Genomic DNA, 20,759 nt, shown 5'->3' with positions numbered 1-20,759 from the left:
AGGGCGGTAGTGGTGGAGGTCATGAGAAGTGTTAGGTTTGGATTTTACGTTGTATGTAGAGATAAGAATCTAGTAATGGATTGGATGTGGGATATAAAAAAAGGCAACAGTTGAGGACAGGTTAGGATTTTTGCAAAACTTCCACTTTGTGTGACTTGGGTGCTATTTCCTGAAATGGTAAAGACTCAAGGAGAAGCTTTTGTGGGAGCAGGTGAAATCATTTCTATTCTGGAAGGGTTAAATTCAACATCCTTACTAGATATGCAGATGGGGTTCTTCAGCAGTTACCTCTGGAAAGAGGAAGGGACAGAGGACAAAGATGCTAAGAAGAAAAGCTCAGCCAGAGGAGAGAATCCAGGGGAGTGTGTGATCCCGGCGGCCAAGTGCAGAAAGCTTTCCACAGGCCCCAATGCCGAGCCTTGCTGGGCCCAGTCAGAATCGAAAAGCAAGCTTTAGATTTGACAAATGGAGGCTTTTAAAGACCCTGAGAACGTGCTTCCAGTGGAATCGTGGGGAAGAAAGTCACATTGGAGAATGTCGAGGAAGGAATGGAAAGTGAGGAACTGGGACGATAGCAAATATAAGTAACTTTGAGAAAATTCTCTATTCAAGAGAGCAGGGAAAAGGAGTGGGTGAGGAGATATGGGGATCCAAAGAGGTGGTTTTATAATTTTTTAAAATAAGAGATATTACAGGATATTTGCATGCTAAATACAAGGACCTCACCTAGAAGGAGAAAATAATGATGCTGAAGAGATTGAGAGAAAATAATTTCTGAAGTGAAGTCTGTAATTATGAGAGGGGATGTGCTTTACTCTCTAAGTGAAAGAATTGCTGTTACAACAATGTTTCTTAGTTAATGTTTGTAGGGATGGAGTCCCAGGGAGCAATTTCCAGGCTCTCGGCCTCACATGGAAAGATGCTGGCTCTGGTAGTAGTTGGCCATCAGCTGTGATCAGATAACCATTAGCCACTAATATAACTGCTGTGGCTACGCTAGCAAATGCGGATTGCAGCTAGCAAGTGCCAGCAGATTGTGGATTGTGGGTTGTGTTGATCCTACTTCCTGTGTCTCGCTCGGACGCCAGTGAGACTGGGGTGCAGGAGGACCCCTCGTTGGGGTCCTGGCAGATGTTTGCTTTTGTGTCTCAACCAGCCGCCGTCGAGAATAGAGTGGTCTGACTCCCCTGTCTGTGGCTCCATTGTTGTTCCTTTTTGGCCTCACCATATCCTGCAATCTTGTGCGGGGAGTGGGAGACCGTATATTACAATGTTTATATAGGAAAAATGTATTTCTGCATCCTTGAGTAGTTTGTTTTTACCGTTTTCCCCCAAATTCCTTATTTTGAGCACATTCAAACTTAAAGAAAAGTTGAAATAATGGTACAGGGAACACCCATCTATCCATTTCTAAATTTGCCAATTGTTACTGTTTTACCACGTTTGCTTTCTCACTCGCTCCCTTGCTCTCTTTACCTACATATATATATACTTTTTTTTTGGGTCTAAAAATGTGCTTTTTACAGGAAGTTGAAAATATGACACTTCACTCTTAAATACTTGAGCGTGCTTCTCCCTTGTCTGAGGACACTCTTTCACAAAACCGCCATACCATTGCCACATGGCACGTGCTTGCAGGGGGTTTTAGGGAAGTAAATAGGGGAAATGGTTTGGAAGTGGCAACAAGGAGCAAGAAAGGCAACAGATATATATATATATATATATGCACGGCTGTGTCTATCTACATGTGTATATAGCATCCATATGACACAGTAGAATTAATTGTGAATTATTACTGATTTAAAGTATGGGACTAAATGTACGGGGCCATTTTTAAGGGTCCTCAGCAAGGAGGCTAACATGCATCGTGTGTAATTATCTAGAGCCGTTCCACTATTGTATATCACTGAGCAGTGAAAAGGTTGGAGAAGTTTTAGCCAAACATAATGCTGCCAAATTTTTATTTTGCTAAGAAACGATGGACATATAAAATGAACCAACAGACTAAAAGAGTCTATCTCAGCTATTATACCCATGAAATTATGAAAGAAAAAACATTTTAATGTCAAAAATATAGAAAGTATATAATTTAAGGGTAATTATAATTTTGAGCTTTTTGTTTTTTTGAAAGTTTGCTGTAGTTTCTTTTTCTCCTTTCTCTACAGGTCCATGAAAATTAGATAACTAAGTAGTGTGCCGAAATGACTAGTAAAGAGAATTTTCTGGAAGTGGGGCCCAGGGAATCTGTGTTTGTACATAGTTAGAAAAAAAGTTGAACAGGTGAAACCTGGATCGGCCAGGCTTTGGAACTAGGGCTGAAGACATTGCCGGCAGCAGGCTCCTACTCAAAGCTCCTGTGTGGTCTCTGTCTACTTTCATGGCTGTGATCCTGACTGGAGAGCAGGAAAGGATCGGCCCAAGTCTGGTCCTTTACTCTCGGGAGAGCCATCCTATTCCTGTACTGGCCTTTGGTCCCCATCAGCTTCACAGTCAAGCAAAGCCCCCTGGCCATGTGACTACTGCTCGCGAGGTTGAATTGGTGCAGGAGGTTGAGTAGGGAAGTGAGCAGTTGGCTGTTCCCTGTGGGATGGAATTTTCTCCCACAGCAGAAGGCAGTTTGTAATTGGAGGGAGAATCTCTCTCAAAGTGTTTGAGGAGTCTCTGCAGTATTTCACCAAGATATTGAAGCAGATTGAGAAAAATACATCTTTTCTAATGTCACTTGTTTTGTGTCTGTGTGGATTATACAAGTAAAATCTCAAAAACAAAATTTCACACAACAGTGTTTTATGAACACTGTAATGCCAACCTCCTCTTCTGTACTTTTAAGAGTGAAATCTTAACAGAATCCTGTTCAAAAGGAGAAAATGGACATTTTGGTTGTTTTCAGGGTTTTTTTTTTAAATGAAGAATGCTACAGTAAATTTCCTTGAAATATATCTCTTATTGCTGTAGGGTTAGATTCCTTCATTTGGGATTACTGTGTCAAAAGTTATGCATTTTCAAAATTATAATAGATATTTCCAGATTAGATTAATATCCAAAATGTGACATATGATCCCAGTTATAATTATTCTTTTCCTTATTGTTTAAATTTCAAAATATCAGCACAAATTGTATAAAAGCCTTGACATGAATTTCAAAATATAAGACTCTTTGTGGTAAGTTCTCACTGTGTCTTTAGCTATTAGAAACTAGAACTTGACATTTAGCGTATTAACATTTATTCACTTGGATAAATGGCTTTTCTTTTCTAGATTTCTATTCAAAAAAATAGGTTGTCTGAAAGTCAGGAAAAAGCAGTGAACCTGAAGAAAGACTTGGCAGAGATGCAGGAATGGATGACCCAGGCGGAAGAAGAATACCTGGAGAGAGATTTTGAATATAAGTCACCGGAAGAACTTGAGAGAGCTGTGGAAGAAATGAAGGTGAGATTGGACAATCAGTGTCAACAGGCTTTATATCCCCTACCTTCCCTCTAAAGATCAACTGGTCAATCGATCATCTATTTGGCTGTAAAGCATGTTATGTACAGTTGGCTATTGAACTGCAAGGGTCTACTTATATATGGACCTTTTTCAATAAGTACTGAAAATCTATTTCGCTTCCTTATGATTTTCTTAGTACCAGTTCCTTTTCTCTAGCTTACTTTATTGTAAGCGTGCAGTATATAATACATATAACATACAAAATATGTGTTAATTGACTGTTTATATTATTGGTAACAGTAGGCTATCCGTAGTTAAGTTTTTGGGGAGTCAAACGCTACTTGTGGATTTTTGACTCCTCGGGGGGTCAGCACCCCAAAGCCCTGTGTTGTTCAAGGGTCAACTATACATGTAATCTTTCATAGTAAGATTTCAAATTAAAAACAAAAACAAAAACATGGAAGGGTAGCTGCTTTGATTTTAGTAGGGAAAGGAAGCCAAGACTCCCTTGTTCAACTTGGCCCAGGAGTTGTGTCCATGAAGACCCTGGAGATGTTTCATTATGTTAGAACCTTGGGGAGCCACAGAGAATGACTCAGAATCAGTGGCTTCAGTCACACTCACAATATTGTGCAACAGATGTGTGCAACCAATGTTGTGTAACCATAACCACTATTTCCAAAAATTTTCAGGAAGAATTCTTTTCATTAGAAACAACAGAGACTTTCCAATTTGGTTGGGGTTTATCCTTACTTCATCCGATGTGTTCTTCCAGTTAATACATGGGGCACACATGAATATAAAGATTTCGTTAGAGCAGGTAAGAGTAGCAATAGGAACATTGCCAAGGGATTTAGTATCAGTTAGGGTATTTCCCTGTAAACTCATATTCCTGTATCAATAGTCTTGAACTCTCTCTTTTTTAATATAATAAAAGAAGTGGGCATCATTCCCAAATTTCTAACACTGCTTCGCGTCTCCAGTGTTCAAGCCAAAGGAGATAGTAATTAAAGGCTTTTTTAAAAATAAGGTTAAGCAACACATTGACTGTTTTATGCCAACGTTAACTTGCCTAAAAGTGTAACTAAGGCAAAAATATCTGTGCAGATATTTGAAAAAAAGATATTTCGTTGCTATATTGTTGGGTCTGAGTAAAAGTAAATGTGACAAGAGACTTTTATTGTAGTTGTAATATTTTCATTGACAAATCTTTTTTAATGTGGCTTTTTAAGAAAGCTTTTAAACTATTCAGTACATAAGGTATTTTAAAGGTAACCTACCATGTTAAGAACCATCTTATTTCATTTATTCTCTTCCTTTACACTATTGGCAAGGTAGTTTTATGTTTTCTTAAAGTCACTAGGGATGAGAGTTTAGAAAAATAAGATTCTTATTTCAAAGCAGTCTCTGTAGTGACTATCTAAATAGTGTTTCAAATTAGGTAGGTAGAATCATGTTGACGTTTTAATTTTGGTTTAGTTATTTAAAAAAGAAAACGATATTGCTTAATGAGAAAGGGAGACATTTTTCAAGTTCATCGTTTCTTGGAACAGAGGGCGAAAGAGGATGTGTTGCAGAAGGAGGTGAGAGTGAAGATTCTGAAGGACAACATCAAGTTATTGGCTGCAAAAGTGCCCTCTGGTGGCCAGGAGTTGACGTCGGAGCTGAACGTTGTGCTGGAGAATTACCAGCTTCTTTGTAACAGAATTCGAGGGAAGTGCCACACGCTAGAGGTATGTGATTTTTTTCAGTGATGCATTTCTGAGAGTCAAACTTTGTAATGTACCAACCGTTTCCATATCTTGGAAAAAAACTCAATTTTTTCCCTCAAATTTTGGATCATAAAGGAAAAGTAGTTCTTGGATGATATGTTGATAAAATGAAACAGGGATGAAAAAATAGGAGACCAAGATCTGTCCCCAATTAGTGGAAGGTCCTTGGGAGAGTCATTTAATATCTTCAGACTTTCCTTTTTTTTATACGTGAAATCAAGGTTTTCATATCACAGATGATCTGTAGCATCTATTCCAGCCCTAAAATTCTAGAACAATGTACTTTAAGCACCTCTTGTTTTGTTTTGCCTGATTAGTAAAGATAGATGAATTGAGTTTGTTTATTTAGAGTAGTGTCTAAAGTTAAAATAATCTTAAAGAAAGCAGAACTTGAATATGCTGGTATTTTGCTGGACCATTTCCTGCCTCCCCGCCCCCCCCTCCCCCAGCCATTGAGTTTAAGATGTATTGATAGATGATTCTATAAGTGTTTTTTTAATAGAGTTAGGTTTTTGCTCGTTTTTTTTTTTTTTTTAAATATCAGTGTGACTTTTGTTATATATTGTTGGAAAAAATTTAAGAAACATTTCAATTTATAACAATTTCATTTACATTCAGTTTAACCTAAACAAATGATTGTATTGTGGTAGATCTAAAATGGTAAACAACCACAACTACAATATTCAAATTAAATTTACCCATTATTTGCTTGTTCTGAATCTACCTTGTGCTAAGTATGGATAATTGAGACTAGTTAATAAGAAAGCTACAATTCAAACAAAACGTCATTTTTTAATATTAATATGTTGTCTAAAATGAAATACCTGAGATTACTCATTTGAGAAATTAAAATTCTGTAAATAGAAGATACAACATTTTGTATGCCTAATCTTAACTCCTGGTGAATGATCCTGGAATTGAACTTTACCGCGTTCTTATCCATGTTTTCTTCTCTGTCATAACCACTCTTGACTTTGCTCTTTTTTCATTTCCTCATTATTTATAGCCAAAATAACAAGTCATAATATGTTTACATAATGAACGAGTCCCTGAGTTATCTATCCCAATCTAACAAAAGACCACGACCTGTTATTCTGTGTTATTGTATTCTGTGTTATTTCTTCAAGCTGTCTTTATGACCCAGAGGTGACAATTTGAGAGTGAGGAATGAAATAAATGTTCTGAGGGTTTGGAATTCCTTTGAGAATTCCTTTGGAATTAGTTTGAGAGAATTACTTTGAGAGGACAGAAGGAAAAATGGAAGAAAAAAACTGATATAGCTGAAAGAGAAAAGATGAGGACTTGATACCTTTGAAATGGGAAGTGTAAAGAAGGAAAAAGAGGTTTAAAAATGTAAATGCTTTAAAAACTATATCACAGATTCCAACACAAATTACTTAACCCTCTCCCAGGGCCTCCCAAAGTCTTACCCAGTACAGTATCAAGCTTGAAATCCAGTTCTCTTCATGACCAGCATCAAGTCCAAATGCAAATGTGACTCCTTGGGGCAGTTTCTCCAGGGGCAGGTGTCTGGGTGTGGCATCTCTTGATCTGGTGACCTGGGCACTGAAAAATTAAGTTATTTGCACCCTATATACCCAACATACAGTGGTGAGACAGGCACAGGAAAACCGCTGCCGACATTCAAAAAAGTTGGGGCAGTGGAAGGTAAATAGCAGTCACTTTTAATAGTTACTATGAAATCTAATAATAGAGTTCTGAAATCTAGCCAGGCATGTGACGTCAGGGCCCTGTACTCTAGGGGCAGAGACTGCTGTTTGATGAGGGACCAGTTCTGCTTCTTGGGCGTGCTTCTCGGAGAGCCATCCTCCCTTTCCCATAAGAAACAGGGCTCTGCTTGCACTGGAATACATTTCTCAGTCTGCTTTCTGCAGAGGAAGCAGAAACCTGAGGGGCCAGACACATCTTTTCTCTCTCAGTCTTATTCAGGCGTTGACACATTATAGCCTTAGGGTCAAATCTGATTTGTGGTTTCTTTCTGTATGGTCTGTGAGCTAAAAATAGTTTGTATGTTTTTAATTTTTAAAGGGTTGTTAAAAACAAAAACATACCTACAAAATAAAGAAGATTCTGGCAGAGATCAGATGTGGCTTGTAAAACTTAAAATATGAACTATCTGGTCTTTTATAGAAAAATTTGCTGACCTCTGACCTGGTAAGCCTATCCTCACTCGGAGTGCAGGCTACAATGTGGATGGAGGCTCCGTGCTGAACTCTTTTATCAATCGAGTATGAGGAGCCTGTTTTATCAGTCAAATAGGAGAGGCTGTTCCTCCCAAAATTTTGCTCCTAGAAAGTGGGGAGTATAAATTTATACCCCTTCCCCCCCCCGAAACTCCTCATAGGAATGGGGAATAAGTGATTGCAACCAGTATACTAAGTATAATATAACTCTGTTTTGGGTGAAATGTGGTTCTCTACGTATATAGACACATTCGTATGAATTTAGAAAAAAGTCAGAAAGAATATACAGCAAATTGTGGCATCCATTGGCTCTGAGTTGGAATAAGGTAGACCCCAGGGAATTCGAAGTTCCTATATAATTTTAAAAAGCACGTTGCCTTCTCTTTAGAAAACAGACAGCTAATGATTCCCTCCTGGTTCCTTCTACCAGTTAGATAATTTTATTTTTGACAAGTAAGCAGATCCTTCAGATTTGTTTTCCTGTAAAGAGTGAGGCAGCTCATTCCTCGTTGCCCCTCCCCCACCCTGTCCTCCAATTGTTCTACTGTGATTTATTGAAGAATTCGATTTTATTTCCCTTGTTTGACATGCCAAATAAGTGACATAAATCTGCATGTATGAGTATACGCCTATCTAAATGAAATGATTGCTGCTCAGGGAGACTGTGTAGCACTGGAGATGCATGCCTCGATAAACGGCTTCTATTCCAATTTAACTTTTTTCTCGCCTCCTTTAGGAGGTATGGTCTTGCTGGATTGAACTGCTTCACTATTTGGATCTAGAAACCACCTGGCTAAACACTCTGGAAGAGCGGATGAGGAGCGCAGAGGCCTTGCCTGAGAGGGCAGATGCCATCAGCGAAGCCCTGGAGGTGGGAATGTCTTCTTGTTACTGTGAAGACTGATGAATATTAAAACACCTTACACCAGCAAATGCGTGTGCCTCCTCGGGAGTTTTCAGTGTAACTTGCGTTGTCTTCCGTTGCCTGAACTATTTATTCAGTGATGTGTATTTAGATTATCAGTGACCCACTAACTCAGCCTCCTGAGATGGTTGTTTGCTAATTAGTACATTTGAGACATTGTAAAGCACTCTAGTCACTTTCCAGCTTGTTTTTACCAGTCCTTGGATAAAAGCCTGCCTTGTGTTATTGCGTCTTGTTTCTTCATAAAGTTATTTTTGTTCATTAGCTACGGCAATGACCATGTTTACAATGGCTTCTACTCTGTAATCTTCAGACGTGAAAAGTTGGAGGACAGGTTGGGGAGGGCGCAGTTAGAGGCATGGGATCCTCTCAGAGGAGCTTGTCCCTGCCTGCACTTGAGCTTCTTGAGGCCAAGAAATGTACCTGATTTTTCCTTGTTCCCCAGTTACCAGCACAGCGCGTGGTACATGATGACTTAATAACTGTTTCTTAAATGGATTAAAATGTGGACAGCATAGATTTGCTTTTTTTTGTTTTTTAAATAGCAGTAACAGGGTAGATATGCTTTTCAAATTGTAGGTACATGATGTGATAATTAAGGAGAGGACTGAATTGAAGGTCAGACATAAGTCAAATGTGGTACCTAAATTCCAGGAGCCAGATGCTCTGCTGGAGAAATATGTCACTTCTAAAATAGCAGAATGAGAGATTGACAGCATTAAAAAAAAAGTGAATAACTTACTATAAAGATACATATTTTCTTAACATGAGAGTTAAAACATGTGCATTCTAGAAATATGGAAACTGGGGAAAAACATAAAGCAAACTGTAAGATAAATACTTTTAAGCATTTCGATGTGTTTCTTCCTAATCATTGTTATTATTTTTTAACATATACATGTTGGAAGGTAGTACATTATAGTAACTAGATCACAGGCTTTGAAATCATAAGGGCTTTGGAGTCAAGTTGGAATCTTAGCTCTTCTGTTTACTGTGTGTGCATAGGCAAATTAGTTAACCTCTCTGAACTTTAGTTTTCTCATCTGTCATATGGGAATCGTATATAAACCTTGTGGTTAATTATATTTACGTATAGGTAAAGTGTGTATATAAAACAGTTCCCAGTATATCTTATATCGTATATCTTACAGAAAAATGAATACCTATTTTTAGTAATATCATCAATAACGGTTTGAGATAATTTTGCTTGTATGGTATTGTTTTCTGCTTTTAAACTTTGTATTATGCCAGCAAACATTTTCCCATGTAATAATCATTGAAATTATTTTACAGAATTATATTATCATATATTATTCATGAAGATATATTGTCATATATCATCATTCATTCTCAATTTCATACGTTTTTGAATACCATGATGGATATTTTTGTGAATTAATCATTTCTGGTCTTGTTCCTTAGGCAGATGTCTATAAAATGGAATTACTTGTTTAAAAAATGGACCTTTTTAGGATCCTTGATACATACATTTTGCCTTAGTAAATGCATTATTTTTCCCCCCTGTCCCTGTTCAGTCTCTAGAATCTGTTTTGCGACATCCAGCGGATAATCGTACCCAGATTCGTGAACTTGGCCAGACTCTGATTGATGGAGGGATCCTCGATGATATAATCAGTGAGAAACTGGAGGCTTTCAACAGTCGGTATGAAGAACTGAGTCACCTGGTAAGAGCTGGGACAGGCCTGAGTGTTGATTAGGTGTTTGTCATATGGAGCTGTCCTCAAGAACTTTTACCAAGGGGAGAGGTTGATAACCAATATTAACGGGGGTGTTGAGGGCTTTGAAATAACCAGTGGGAGAAGAGTAGACCTAATACTTCTAAGGCAGGCAGAACTTGATGATTCAAAAAAAATCTATCTTTGAGATGGTTTCTACTTATGAACTATTTAGTTTCCTTTGAGGAACATATTGTAGCTGTATTAAGATAATGATTCATATCCTAGTAAATATTAGGGCCATCAGAAGTTGATATAAGTGCCTAATTCTCTTAGGTACCTACCAGCATGTATCCCGACATGTGTGTTCATGTCAGTAAGTAGAGAAAGGAGAGTTTTTTTGTATTGGAGGGTTGGGTGGACATTAGATGCTTTCAAACACATATTAAATAATAGCTGTTGATGCTTAGGTCATGAATAGAATCAAGCTTAATTCAAAAGTGCTGCAAACAGTCATTCAACACATATGCACATCTGTACAACTTATCTTAGACTTTGGAAAATAGAGATTAATAGGTTCACTGTATTGATAGTCATGTTATATTTTGTGTTCTTGTTGATAGGCTTATTGCTGATTCCTAAAAATGCCCTGAACTTACAACAAATTTTATTCTCTACTTAATATGTTAATTAGGAAATCTTTACATTTTTATATATTGTCATTGTGTGTAAGTAAAAATTAGTAGTTCACTGCAAGATACATACGATTCTAGAGGGACTTTTTCACTGTTATCATTGCTCGTTATTATTTATTTGTACTGTAGGCCAAAGTCTTGAACTAGTGCTTCTATTTCTTTTGGTAGGCAGGACATAAGGATTTTCTTACATTCAGCTATTTTGATTTGGCTGAGTGACTAATGATTCAATTTTATCCCCTGTGTAGGCAGAGAGCAAGCAGATTTCCTTGGAAAAGCAACTCCAGGTCCTGCAGGAAACTGATCACACGCTTCAAGTCTTGCAGGAGAGCTTAGGGGAGCTGGACAAGCAGCTCACCACGTACTTGACTGACAGGGTAGATGCCTTCCAAGTCCCACAGGAAGCTCAGGTACTGCCATGGGTGGGAGGTGTTTGAGTCGTAGAAAGAGCATATGTAATTGTCTCCTCACCTGCAAGAGAACCAGCCCCTTCTGCCACCCCAACCCTATAGCCAGTGAGAAAGCTTGACCTTACTAATGGGGCAGCCTGTGGGTTTTGAAGTTCACTTGGTCTTTATGTGAGACCCTGATAAATGGCCATCATTTTTTATTTTTTTTTAATTTTTTTATTTTTTTAAAGATTTTATTGGGGAAGGGGAACAGGACTTTATTGGGGAACAGTGTGTACTTCCAGGCCTGTTTTCCAAGTCAAGTTGTTGTCCTTTCAATCTTAGTTGTGGAGGGTGCTGTTCAGTTTCAAGTTGTTGTCCTTTCAGTCTTAGTTGTGGAGGGCGCAGCTCAGCTCCAGGTCCAGTTGCCGTTTTCTAGTTGCAGGGGGCATAGTCCAGCATCCCTTGCGGGAGTCGAACTGGCAACCTCGTGGTTGAGAGGACATGCTCCAACCAACTGAGCCATCTGGGAGGCAGCTCAACTCAAGATGCCGTGTTCAATCTTAGTTGCAGGGGGCGCTGCCCACCATCCCTTGCGGGACTCGAGGAATTGAACCGGCAACCTTGTGGTTGAGAGCCCACTGGCCCATGTTGGAATCGAACCGGCAGACTTCGGAGTTAGGAGCATGGAGCTCTAACCGCCTGAGCCACCGGAATGGCCACCATTTTTAAATTATGTATCTTTCTTAGTTATACAACTGGGAAAAATCTTTCTTTATAAATAATTGGTGAACATTAGAAATGACAAATGCAGACAGTTTGCCCAGCACTCAATAGTCTTACAATATTGGTGGACCATACTATTAATTATATTGTACTGCAAACTAATTAAAGCTTGTGTAGGGCTCAACATATTCTTATGCATTGTACGTCTATATGGAACTTTAAAAAAAAGGTCATTCTCTCCCCTTTCTAATCTCTTTGTAGAAAATCCAAGCGGAGATCTCAACCCATGAGCTTACTCTAGAGGAGTTGAGAAGAAATACACGTTCTCAGCCTCCATCTTCCCCAGAAGGCAGGACCGCTAGAGGAAGTCACATGGATGTGTTGCAGGTGAAGAGGCAGAGCAGCATCCTTTTACTTTTCAATGTGTTGGGCATAAAAAGAAAGTGAGGCGCAGCTGATTACTTGGATGCCTTTGGTTTTCTGTGTGGCATAAACAGTGGGATGGGAGTGATGTATTGAAGGCACACTGCGTTCCAGTCAGGGCAGCAGAAACAAATTGTTGCATGTGTGGTGAACATTGAATCTGATTTTTATGGTTGAACTGAGAAGAGATAGCGAGCTAGATTTGGAAGTTAGCTTTCTAGAGTCCTTTCCCTCAGTGCAGAGCCCCTGTCAGTTCTGGTGTGGCTGATACGCGGAGCAGGCTGAGTGCATGGGAGGCGCACCACGTAGACTCTTAATGGTGGACGTGACATTGACTTTCACTCTGAGCTTGTCATGAAGAGTACTTTGAGTTCTAGGTTTCTGCCTATATTTTTGCAAACAGGTGAGAAAATTAATGAGGTTTTAATTCCAGCGAGGCCAGCTTAGTTTTTTATTATATTGAAGACAGAGACACTGAGTGCCAAGTAACTCATGACACTGGACTGTTCACTCCGGTAACCAGTGACCTCACTGAGTTCTTTTAAGGAATTTTGTTTTACAGCTTTTTAGCCGTGTGTGTTTTACTAATACCATCTGCTGAGGGAGGTGATTGTCTTGGTGTGAATTGCTTATTCTTTTCATTTCTTCAAACAGAGAAAACTTCGAGAGGTATCTACAAAGTTCCAGCTTTTCCAGAAGCCTGCTAACTTTGAACAGCGCATGCTTGACTGCAAGCGCGTGCTGGATGGTGTAAAAGCAGAACTTCATGTTCTGAACGTGAAGGATGTGGATCCTGAAATCATCCAGACCCACCTGGACAAGTGTATGGTGAGGCCATTGTGTGTTTACTGTGTCCAGTGGGTTTTCCAGCAGCTAATATGGCTTCCGCTAGTGCTTACTTATGTACATGGTTTGTTCAATAATTGTACAGTGTGCTCAGAATAGCAATCAGTGATGAAAAAAACGTTAAAAAATAAGAAGTGTAGTCCTTTCCTTGAAGGAGAGATAGGAGCGATAGCTAGGAGAGAGTCAAATCAGCTTTTACAATGTAATGAGATAAGAAAACTAGGATAGACAAGTACAGAACATGATTTAAAAACAAAGGAAACACGTCTTAATCGTAATATGATGTTAGAGAAGGCTTTAGCAGAAAGTGACTAATAAGCTAACTTTTACAGGATAAATTTGAGTTAGCTGGAAGAACCATACTTATAGAACGAATGTTAGGAATATTACATTGTAAAAAATAAAAATCATTCTTAAGGAAAGTAAAATTTTAATTTATAAAGTTTAAGCTTAAAATATGAAAGGAGAAATTATGCTTAGATGTCAGGGATATTATTGCATAAAAAAATCATTCTCTAGGAAAATTAATTTTAAATCAAAGTTTAAACCTAAGATGTGAAAGAAGAAATTATTTAAAAAGCCTCATCACGATTGTAATCTTGACCTTTAAAATTCCATTGCACAGAAATTTAAAAATAGTGTGGCTAAGCAAATACAGTGTTAGAATTAGTGTTTTGCTTGAGAAGAATCATGAAGACGCTGAAGATGACACTTGTTAAGACAAGAAAAGTCTGGGATGAGTTCTTTGCACTTTTCAAAAACTGTAATCTTCACGTGTCTGTTAGACACCAAAAGTTGTTTGATTGCTCAAAAGCTGGAATGGGTGGAAGAATGAACAAACAGGACACATTTTTATAGATTAGTGTGTACGCACACATGCATGCATGTGCTCATGGATATATGGAAGCACTTATCTAGTTACTGAGATATAGAGGTCACAAAGTAAGTATTGTGACCTCATGTAACATAGTCCATTTGTCTGTTGTTATGCGACAGAGCCATGTGATATGTTTCAGGTCAAGATCACTCTGAGTGGAGACAAGAATCTGCACAAAATAAAGCTTTTTGATTGTAGGTAACTAGGATGAATACAACTCTGAATTTTACTTACGTAACTCCGATTTCTTACTGTCATATACGTCTTCGTATATTGAGTTATCATATATTTTTTCATTATAGAAGTAATATGTACTGATTGTGGTAGACTTGGTACTTCAGAGAATTGTAAGAAAAAAATGAATGTCGATACTTCCAAATTCCAGCAGCCAGAAATACAACCAGTGTTGTGTTTTTTGTTTGTTTTTTTTAATAGCATTTAGGATTTTGTAAAATTTAATTTTAAAAGTGATAGATATTCAATTTTTAGTCCTAATATTTTCCTACTTCAGGTAGGAAAAATATTCGTAAACTTTTAAAATACACATCTCGGTTTTTAAAAAAAAATAAATATAATCTCTATTTGTTTATTTTCTTCTCCGATTTTACAAAGTTATTACAACCTTGATTTCGTTTTACTTACCCTTTGAATTGAAATCTGGGGAAGATAAAGCCCTTTGATCTCCATGGTTAGTTCATAGCTGTCGATCAGTATAAGCTGTGTTCTGAAATCATTCCAAGTAGCAGATTTTCACTGCTGTGTAAACTTTGTCTTGCTTTATTTTTCAGAAACTCTACAAAACTTTAAGTGAAGTCAAGCTTGAAGTGGAGACTGTAATCAAAACAGGAAGGCACATTGTCCAGAAGCAGCAAACTGACAACCCCAAGGGGATGGATGAGCAACTGACCTCGCTGAAGATCCTCTACAACGACCTGGGTGCTCAGGTGAGGAAAGCAACATGCTTACATTTCACGGCATTAATCATATATGCTTTTGGTTATTCCAGTAATTCTTGTCATATTTCTTTAAATGTATGTGTTAATATTACAGTTATTACTAGTGGTATTAGAATTTAATATTTAATCCAGATTCATTTCGTATTGTCAATGATGGTGGACATTTCAGAAGGTATGCTAAGGAAACTTCAAAAGTAATGATCCCTGAAAAAAAAAAAATCCATTTAAACTCAAGTTACCGGTCTTTGGCTATTTAAATTGAATAGTCTACTGAGAATGTGAAAACATCAGGACTCGAATAAATATTCCGTGACAGGAAGGTCACGTTAATCTAGCAGGATTGAAAACCCTTTAAAGAAACATCTATACTTGGGACATTTTAGTGACTCCATGGGGGAGTTGTTGGGCCATTTACTGTGACTGACTGACTGGATCCTCTAGGCTGAATGTGTTCTCTCTTTGAACGTCTCTGCCTTGAAACCATGGAAGCACAAAAATGTGTGGAAGTGAAACCTTGGCAATATTGAAAATCTGTGTTAGGTAATATTTTAGATCCTTCTTGGGTTATTAAGTAGTAACTGAGTTTCTACGGGAGCCCAGAGAAAACTAACTGAAATGTGGTTACCACTTTCAAATCAGTATGAATGAACAGTCCATACATTTCCAGGGCCATTTTGACCTTAACTTCTACAAGATTAAGTTGTTGATTTTATATTATTTTGATGCATCGCACCACTGGAACAATATCTCAGAGCTTCTTTTTGGGATTATACAGCTGAAGTTATTTGTGAAATATTATAATTATTCATTGACGGGGCATTTTATGGATGGGAATGGTGTTGCTGGTTTTTACACCAATTCTCTTACTGCGACTATAGTTTTAAGAGTGATATAATTTTCTCATTCAACATAATTTAAACTTTAATGTGTGTCAGGAGTTGTACAGGCAATAGCGATACAGTGGTGAGCAAAAACGAATGATCTCTTTGCCAAATGGGGCACAGGGTAGTGAAAGAAGAAATCATTAATCAAGTAGTCACACAAAGTGATATGAAATTGTCAGTCTGAAGTGCTATGACAGAATGAACATGGTGCTTTAAGTGTGGATGTCATAGGGGGATTCGGCCCAGTCTGGGGTGAGGAAAGCTTCCCTGATGAAGTGGTACACAGAGTGAGATCTGACATCCGAGTAGGGAGAGCCTGGGTAAAACCAGTCTGACGGAATAGCATGTGTATAGCCCTGTGGCAGGAGGCGGATGATGCATTTGTTTGGCAAAAGGAAATGTAGGGAATGTGGTGTTAGACAGATGGGTGAGACCAGACCCCACCAGTGTCTTAGAGTTTGTGGGAAAGATTTTAATCTCTGTTTTAAGAACAATAAGCAGTTATTGCAAGGTTTTAGCAAACAGATAACATGTGTGTTTTAAAAGATCACTCACTATAGTTAGGAGGATGAATTGGAGAGAGGCAGGGATGGATGTGAGAAAACCAATTAGGAAGGCATCATCATGCTCTTAGTGAGAGATGATGGTGGCTGGATTTAGGGTGGAGCAGTGGCGTTGGTGTGAGTGGATTGATTTTAGCTGTATTTAGGAAATGAGTAGGATTTGGTCCATTAGATGGATTAGATGTGGGAGTGCAGGAGAGGGATACATGAAGGATGACTCCTGAGTTTCTGGCTTGATTATGTGGAATATCATGGCGCCATCACTGGGATGGGGCGCTGGAAGGAAAGGCAGTAGCATGGAGAAATCATAAGCAAGTATTGGCCATCTTGAAATTTTAAGTGCCTTAAATTAATGGAGAGAATTAATTGTGTATGTGATGTACGAGTATTCATGAAGTTATTAAAGTCTGGAGATTATATCTGGGCTGAAGATAGGAATTTTAGGAATCATCTGCATATAGGTGGTAAAGTTTTCAGTGATGATGAGATTGCCTAGGTAGAAGATGTAGTGGGAAAAAAAGGGACTGGACTAAGTCTTGAAGAACTACATCATTTAGTAAGAAATTTGAGGAAGATGTGCTTGCAAAAGAAACTCAAGTGTGTATATATATATATATATATATATATATATATATATATATAATATATATAATACTATATTAGCATATAATATCTATTAATATAATGTGCTGGGGGCGCCAAAAAATGTATACACATGACTTGTATTCATCTTTTGATACAGTTTTTTACTTTCTTAAAATGTGTATATATTTTTTGGCACCCTCTGTATATTATAATATATCTCATACATATCTATGTATATATGTCATATTTCCTTTATCATTCATCTGTCAGTGGATACTTAGGTTGTTTCCATACCTTAGCTATTGTGAATAATGCTGCAATGAACATGGGAGTGAAGATATCTCTTCGAGATACTGATTTCATTTCCTTTGGATTGATACCCAGGAGTAGGATTGCTGGATTATATTCTAGTTCTAGTTTTAATTTTTCTGATGAACCTCCATACTGTTTTCCATAATTGTATACTTGAAATCTGCTAAGAGAGTAGATCTTAAATGTTCTCACCACTGAAAAGGTAACGATGTGAGATGATGGCTGTGTTGATTAACTTAATAGTAGTAATCATTTTACGATGTATATGTATATCAAATTATCACATTGTACACCTTAAAAATCACATTGTATATACAAAACTATAGTAAGTATCAAGAAGTGGTAGCACAATAGGAGAGTGCTAGGTCTGGGAAGCCAAGGGAAGAGGGCGTTTTGAGAATGAGTATAGGGAGCTATTTGAGTATTATCAAAAGTTAAATATGGCATCCACTTAAAAATGTCCATTAGATCTGTTGTCATGGGAGTCATTATTGAACTTAGCAAAGATAATTTCTGTGGTGTGATGGGGGTAGAAACCAGAATGGCATGGCATGAATTATGTGTGGGAGGTTAAGAAAATGGTCTTGAGTGTTTGATTGGAAAGGTAGGAGGGAGGAAGGTCTTTAGGGGACTTGGGGCCAAAGAAGGGTGTGTGTGTGTGTGTGTGTGTGTGTAAGAGAGACTTGAGTATGTTTCATACCTTATGAAAATGATGCTATTAAGAGAGGATGGTTGAATATTCAAGAGGGATAAGAGGTGATGTTTAGGTAAAGATTTACAACTTGATACTGTCCAATTCAACATGCATCTTAAAACATATTGATTAGTCTGAGAAGAATGTAAATTGTTATAAGTTGAACTTTATTCTTCCTGGGAGACACAAATTGATAGCATTACATTTTATGATAATTGTGTATCTGCCTGGCATGTCAAAGTGAGATAAGTTTCATTTGAATACATGCTATCTTTTAATCTAATTCACTTATTTGTCTCTTAAAGTCTGCATTGAGGTGCTATTCGTTTAGAGTCCTGAATTTTAATTAAAGTCTACAGAAAAAAATTTCACTTTGAAGAAAGAAATAAAAATAAAAATAAAAATCATCAATCCTTGAGGTATGAAAGAGTAAAACTGAACCTAGAAGACTAGAAAAAAAGAAATGTAATCCCACATTCCTTATTAAGAAAATTCCGTCTCTGTGTCACTTTATATTATCTCAGAGAACTTGCATCGCATACATGGCTTATCATTCTACTAGAGGTAATGTCATGTCTATACATATGTGCACATGCAAGGAAGAACATGTTTTTATGGATGTATTGTGTGGTGATATCCTTTACAGTGTTATGGCAACCTTAGATTGTGAACGATGGTTTAGTTTGAGAGTGCCGTCATGTAATAGACAGGGTCAGAGCAGGCTCAATGCAGTGGCCGTGCAGCCCTGATCTTGGCCTTAACCTCTTTAAGCTTCACTGTCCTGTTTTGTAAAATAGAAAGGGTAGTGCCTATGACAGAGGCCGTTGTGGGTTTCATTGCGTAACATGTGTACAGTTCCTTAACACAATCTGGGAGCTGTATTAAAAACTTGGTAAATGATAGTTTGGTTCATTTTACTTTCTGTCAACAAAAGTAAGAACAAAATAATAATAAAAGTTTGTGTTACATAATCATGTACTGTATTTTAAATTAAGTGGTTAATTGTAAACCATATGATTGTGAAAATCATACTTTTCCCCCTCAAATTGACGGAATATAATGTGTGTGTGTGTTTAAACAGTCTTTCACTGAGAGGATTCTAAGGCATCTTCTGTTCAAAATGATAAAAGATACTATTTATCGATCCCTTAACTTTGTTATAAGGACTGGGGGTATGCCCTTTATGTATATATTTTTCTCATTTAAAACTCATAACAGGGGCAGCCAGATGGCTCAGTTGGTTAGAGCGCGAACTCTGAACAACAGGGTTGCTAGTTTGATTCCCACATGGGCCAGTGAGCTGCACCCTCCACAACTAGATTGAAAGACAATGAGCTGCTGCTGAGCTTCCAGAAGGGCGGCCAGATGGCTCAGTTGTTTACAGCCAACGTTGCCAGTTCAATTCCTACATGGGATGGTGGGTTGCGCCCCCTGCAACTAAGATTGAAAATGGCAACTGGACTTGGAGCTGAGCTGCGCCCTCCACAAAATGGGCCCTGGAGAAGCACACTGTTCCCCAATAAAATTAAACAAACAAACAAAAAACTCATAACAGCCCTTTGAAGACTATACCTCTACCAAGGACACTTACAAAGTAAGTGTAGAGCTAAGGTGAAAACCTAAGGTTGCCCAGCACTTGACCACTATGGTATAATGTCCCCTTGCAGAAGTGCAAGAATTGAGTGATTCTACCGTGTTTCCCTGAAAATAAGACCTTGCCGGACAATCAGCTCTAATGCATCTTTTGGAGCAAAAATTAATATAAGACCCGGTCTTATTTTACTATAGTATAAGACCTGGTCTTGATAATACGATATGATATGATATAATATGACATGATATGATATAATATAATACCTGGTCTTATTTTACTATAAGACAGTATAATATAATGTAATATAATATAATATAATACCCGGTCTTATTTTACTATAAGACCCTATCGTAATATAATATAATATAATATAATATACTATAATATACTGGGTCTTATATTAATTTTTGCTCCAGAAGACGCATTAGAGCTGATTGTCCCGCTAGGTCTTATTTTTGGGGAAACACGGTACGTGCTAGAGATAAAGGTCATGTATGTCTTGGGGATTAAATATGAGTTAGTGTGGATCCTAAGTTTATATGCTGATTCATTTCCACTCATGGTCAATTCTCTCTCCCTCCCTTCTTTTTAGGTGACAGAGGGAAAACAGGATTTGGAGAGAGCATCACAGTTGGCCCGGAAAATGAAGAAAGAGGCTGCTTCTCTCTCTGAATGGCTTTCTGCTACTGAAGCTGAATTGATACAGAAATCCGCTTCAGAAGGTTTGCTTGGCGACTTGGATACAGAAATTTCCTGGGCTAAAGTAAGTTGTAGTTCAGATGAACCACCAGTATTATGCCACTGTAACCAGTGGCATTCCGGTCAGGGCCATCTGGGTGGATGTCATTTCTCTCCATTTCATATGAAGTACAGTCTTTTCTTGTTTCCATTTTTCCACTTCTCTGTCCTAAGAAAAAAACAATAAGAATATTCTAAAAAAAATCTATGTAAAGAAGCTGTTTTTATCTTGATTCCAAAAGTGTTGAACTCATATGCATCATCAACAGGACCTTCACAGGCTTATGCTTATAATGAAAACATAATTGTCACCTCAAAATTGGTGACATTCTTTGAATATTCATTCTTCACAAAGTATTGTGTTAAATTTGTTTAATTCTTCTATAATAACTTTTGTACAGTCACTAATCTTTCTATTCCAAACTAATTGATGTCAAGAGCATAGGAACAGAATTTTCAGAAAGGAAAGAAT

The 20,759-nt window shown here is 37.7% G+C and overlaps 1 protein-coding gene across 9 annotated transcripts in view; it reads left to right on the top strand.

Annotated features, from left to right (window-relative positions):
- Nucleotides 1-20,759, top strand: part of UTRN (utrophin) — a 463,108-nt gene that overhangs the window by 157,380 nt on the left and 284,969 nt on the right. For all 9 annotated transcript variants that reach the window (XM_088795414.1, XM_088795413.1, XM_088795412.1 and 6 more), the window contains 9 exons: nucleotides 3,258-3,428; nucleotides 4,982-5,161; nucleotides 8,141-8,275; nucleotides 9,865-10,014; nucleotides 10,949-11,110; nucleotides 12,077-12,202; nucleotides 12,893-13,066; nucleotides 14,750-14,905; nucleotides 20,142-20,312. In XM_088795414.1, the coding sequence (XP_088651540.1) occupies nucleotides 3,258-3,428; nucleotides 4,982-5,161; nucleotides 8,141-8,275; nucleotides 9,865-10,014; nucleotides 10,949-11,110; nucleotides 12,077-12,202; nucleotides 12,893-13,066; nucleotides 14,750-14,905; nucleotides 20,142-20,312 (1,425 nt within the window). The remainder of the gene's footprint in view (nucleotides 1-3,257; nucleotides 3,429-4,981; nucleotides 5,162-8,140; nucleotides 8,276-9,864; nucleotides 10,015-10,948; nucleotides 11,111-12,076; nucleotides 12,203-12,892; nucleotides 13,067-14,749; nucleotides 14,906-20,141; nucleotides 20,313-20,759) is intronic.

The sequence above is a fragment of the Rhinolophus sinicus genome, chromosome 2 (assembly GCF_057876585.1).
Source record: "Rhinolophus sinicus isolate RSI-liver-muscle chromosome 2, RSI-T2T, whole genome shotgun sequence".
Lineage (NCBI taxonomy): Eukaryota > Metazoa > Chordata > Mammalia > Chiroptera > Rhinolophidae > Rhinolophus > Rhinolophus sinicus.
The sequence above is the reverse complement of the archived record's forward strand: the minus strand, read 5'-3'. Positions and strand labels throughout refer to the sequence as shown.